General features: G+C 42.8%; 1 protein-coding gene across 2 annotated transcripts; it reads right to left on the bottom strand.

The window, feature by feature from the left end:
- Positions 1 to 1210: 1210 nt before the first annotated feature.
- Positions 1211 to 2712, bottom strand: LOC138787073 (uncharacterized). Of its 2 annotated transcripts, XM_069964195.1 has the most exons (5): positions 2586 to 2712; positions 2380 to 2427; positions 2230 to 2290; positions 2063 to 2148; positions 1211 to 1709 (listed from the first exon to the last, which is right to left on the bottom strand). In XM_069964195.1, the coding sequence occupies exons 1-5, from the start codon at positions 2659 to 2661 to the stop codon at positions 1258 to 1260; spliced, it is 723 nt and encodes a 240-aa protein (XP_069820296.1). In that variant the 5' UTR covers positions 2662 to 2712; the 3' UTR covers positions 1211 to 1257. The 2 variants fall into 2 exon arrangements, with proteins under 2 accessions (XP_069820296.1, XP_069820297.1); XM_069964196.1 differs by lacking the exon at positions 2380 to 2427.
- Between the last annotated feature and the right edge of the window lie 1305 nt (positions 2713 to 4017).

Below are 4017 nucleotides of genomic sequence, written 5' to 3'. Positions count from 1 at the left end.
AATTGTACCTCCCAGCAAGGCGTAAGTCGAACACACAATTTTTTTTTTTATTAATGTGGGGGGCCCAGACACTTTGGTTGTATGGGGCCCCGAAATTCCTGATGGCGGCCCTGCCCCCAAGTGTCCCATATAGTAGCCATCCCTCCCCTGTAGTATCACTTAGTAACCATCCCTCCCCAATAGTATCATATAGTAACCATCCCTCCCCAATAGTATTATATAGTAACCATCCCTCCCCAATAGTATTATATAGTAACCATCCCTCCCCAATAGTATTATATAGTAACCATCCCTCCCCAATAGTATTATATAGTAACCATCCCTCCCCAATAGTATTATATAGTAACCATCCCTCCCCTGTAGTATCATATAGTAACCATCCCTTCCCAATAGTATCATATAGTAACCATCCCTCCCCAATAGTATCATATAGTAACCATCCCTCCCCAATAGTATCACAGTAACCATCCCTCCCCAATAGTATCATATAGTAACCATCCCTCCCCAATAGTATTATATAGTAACCATCCCTCCCCAATAGTATCATATAGTAACCATCCCTCCCCAATAGTATCATATAGTAGCCATCCCTCCCCTGTAGTATCATATAGTAACCATCCCTCCCCAATAGTATCATATAGTAACCAGCCCTCCCCAATAGTATCACAGTAACCAGCCCTCCCCCATAGTCTCATATAGTAGCCAGCCCCCCTAGTAGTCTGATATAGTAGCCAGCCCTCCCAATAGTCTTTTATAGTAGCCAGCCCTCCCCTGTAGTCTCATATAGTAGCCATCCCTCCCTAGTAGGCTAATATAGTAGCCAGCCCTCCCAATAGTCTCTTATATAGTAGCCAGCCCTCCATCATAGTCTCTTATATAATAACCAGCCCTCCCCATAGTCTCTTATATAGCAGCCAGCCCTCCCCATAGTCTCTTATATAGTAACCAGCCCTCCCCATAGTCACTTATATAGTAACCAGCCTTCCCCTATAGTCTGATTTAGTAGCCAGCCCTCCCCCAGATTTGGCCTGCGGGCCAGAGTTTGACATGACTGTTGTAGACAAATATGTGGTTTCTGTAAGAAAGTTTATGTTCTTGTATTCCTGGAAAACCCCTTTAATGCAGGTATCACACCAACATAATCCCAAATATGTGAAGAAAAACAAATGCCCATAAGTCATTATAGATGTTATAAAAGTTTATTGATCAGATGTTATTAGTGCATATTTAATGATGCAAAATATCCGTGGTGGCGTGTCAGCGGCATGTTGAGCACCAGAGCCATGGAGCCTTTTTAAAACGTGATTTTAGACGCATTTTTCTCTCCATGCTGTTTCTCCTTTCCTGCCGCCTCTTCTCCAGCCGGTACATAACTCTTTTATACCTCATGTCCTGCTCTCTCCTTTCATCCACTTTGCTCATTTTGGTCTTCTTTAACCATGAGCGAAGTTTCTTGAATTTTTGAGCCTTTAATTTTTTTTTAATTTTGGGCGAGATGGTCAGTGCCTCCTTTGTCTTCTTTATGGCAGAAATGAATTCCTTTTTTTTCTGCTCCATTATAACAATCACGGCCTCCAGGGGGACGTTATTTGATTGGCAGTTGGTTCCTCCATGCTGTAATGTTAATTCCATGGCTGCTGCCTCCTCTCTGGGGCTTTCTGTTTTCTCACTTTGAAGTTCATCCTTATCCGCCATGGTCTTTGGAATATCTGTAATGTAAAAGGGAAACCACATGTTATTGCTGTAACCAGGACTTGAGAGACTGTACAATAGATTTATGGGTTTGGTTTTTAAAGGGGTATATCCATCAGGGGCACTAATTGCAAATCCACAGGATATACCATAAATGCCCCCTAGATGCAGCTCCCACTTCTGGGATTTCCATCTATTTTAGATCAAAAGCTCCCCAATGTGACTCAATAGGAGTTATACAACTTATTGGGATTGGCATCCCTACCAACTAAAACAGCCTCAAATAAGCGAGAGGGTGCCAGGGAGTCCTTAATCTAAATATAGATGCCAGTGCCAGGGGTGGGTTCCTTTAAGATATAGTAATTATTACCTGGCCTGTGGATGACAACTTCTTCTAAATAAACCGAGTTTGGTCTGCGACGTCTCCATCGTCTGCGGCAATACCAATATATGGCGCTGTAAAACATATTAAAATCTTTTAGACAAACAGATGTAAATGACAGTTTTCTATGGTCAGAACCGAGAGACGGAACTTACCAGGATATGAATACAATCACTGCCAAGACCAGGCCGACTATAATCCCAACACTGCGTCTGCCTAATAATAAACACAGACAGTGATTAATATATTATTATGATGTTTGTATATGATGAACATCATTGTGGAGGATGGAAATAACTACTTACTGGTATGGCCGCCTCCGTCCTGTGGGATGGCACTCTCTATCACCGAATCTAAGAAGGAAAGTACAGACATTAAGTACATTTTCCCAGCTGCAACACCCCCATTCCTATATATATATATATATATATATATATATATATATATTAAATCTATATCAGGGTTTCCTGTAATCCTTGATTGATAAACAGTAATATTTAATCTCCATTACCTGATGATGAGACCTCATCTCCACCAAAGCAAAAGCTGCAAAGCACCAATATCTCCAATACTCTAAGCACCTCCATCCTCGCTGAGCACTAACACTCAACTGACTCCAGTGCAGCCCGGACACACAAAGCACTTGGTGATCTATTGTGATGTCATAGATAATACCACCTATGTGGCAGTGCTGATGTCATAGATAATACCACCTGTGTGGCAGTGCTGATGTCATAGATAATACCACCTGTGTGGCAGTGCTGATGTCATAGATAATACCACCTGTGTGGCAGTTAGGGAGTGTCATATGTACAATGTGTGTAGGGAGGAGATTACTGTATAGTTTACATGAATCAGATGGATATTCCAGGTTTAGACATCTTTGTACCAAACAGACCAAGTACCACGAGTTCCTGCCTAGCCCAAAAGCAAAACCAGAACACTGCACCTCTGTGCTTCACTCTGCTTTTATGTACATGGTGACTATGCTGGGAATTGTAGTAGCTCAGTTCATTTATTTACAGGATATCTTGGGACTTGCAGTGCTTAGTTGTTGTAGTGTGCACTTATTCTCTTCTATGTTATGCTGGGACTTGTAGTGTTTTGTTGCAGTGTACAGTGTGCAGAGTCTGTGAGGAATGAAAGGTGGAATCTGATTGGTTGCTAGGGGCAACTGAGCCAGTTTCACTTTACACCATGGTTGATAAATCTCTCTCTATAATTTCTATAATTATATTTTTTTTATATGGATAATCCCTTTAAAAAAAAAATAAAGTCAACCTTGATAAAAAATAAAGTCAACCTTGAAAGCCAACCTTGATAATTATTGAAGCGCGAATTTGGCGGTCTTGGCACTGTCAGAGTAGCGTGCGGTGTTCCTGACACTGAGTGGTGTGCGTCTCCCAGTGCTGTGCACTATTATAAATGATATGATAAATTGCTATGATATCATTAAACCCAAACCTATGTAATAGACACCCCACCCCCCCAATATTGCTTCATGTAGTAGCCAACCCAACCAAAATTGCCCCACAAATTAGCCAGCACCTCTGGGGGGGGCACCTCTGGGGGCATTATTAGTTCATGGGGCACCTCTGGGGGCATTATTAGTATATGGGGGCACCTCTGGGGGCATTATTAGCTCATGGTGGCACCTCTGGGGGCATTATTAGTATATGGGGGTACCTCTGGGGGCATTATTAGTATATGGGGGCACCTCTGGGGGCATTATTAGTATATGGGGGCACCTCTGGGGGCATTATTAGTATATGGGGGCACCTCTGGGGGCATTATTAGTGTATGGGGGCACCTCTGGGGGCATTATTAGTTCATGGGGGCACCTCTGGGGGCATTATTAGTATATGGGGGCACCTCTGGGGGCATTATTAGCTCATGGGGGTACCTCTGGGGGCATTATTAGTATATGGGGGCACCTCTGGGGG

The sequence above is a fragment of the Dendropsophus ebraccatus genome, chromosome 3 (assembly GCF_027789765.1).
Source record: "Dendropsophus ebraccatus isolate aDenEbr1 chromosome 3, aDenEbr1.pat, whole genome shotgun sequence".
Lineage (NCBI taxonomy): Eukaryota > Metazoa > Chordata > Amphibia > Anura > Hylidae > Dendropsophus > Dendropsophus ebraccatus.
Note: the sequence above shows the minus strand (reverse complement) of the source record. Positions and strands in the feature narration are given on the sequence as shown.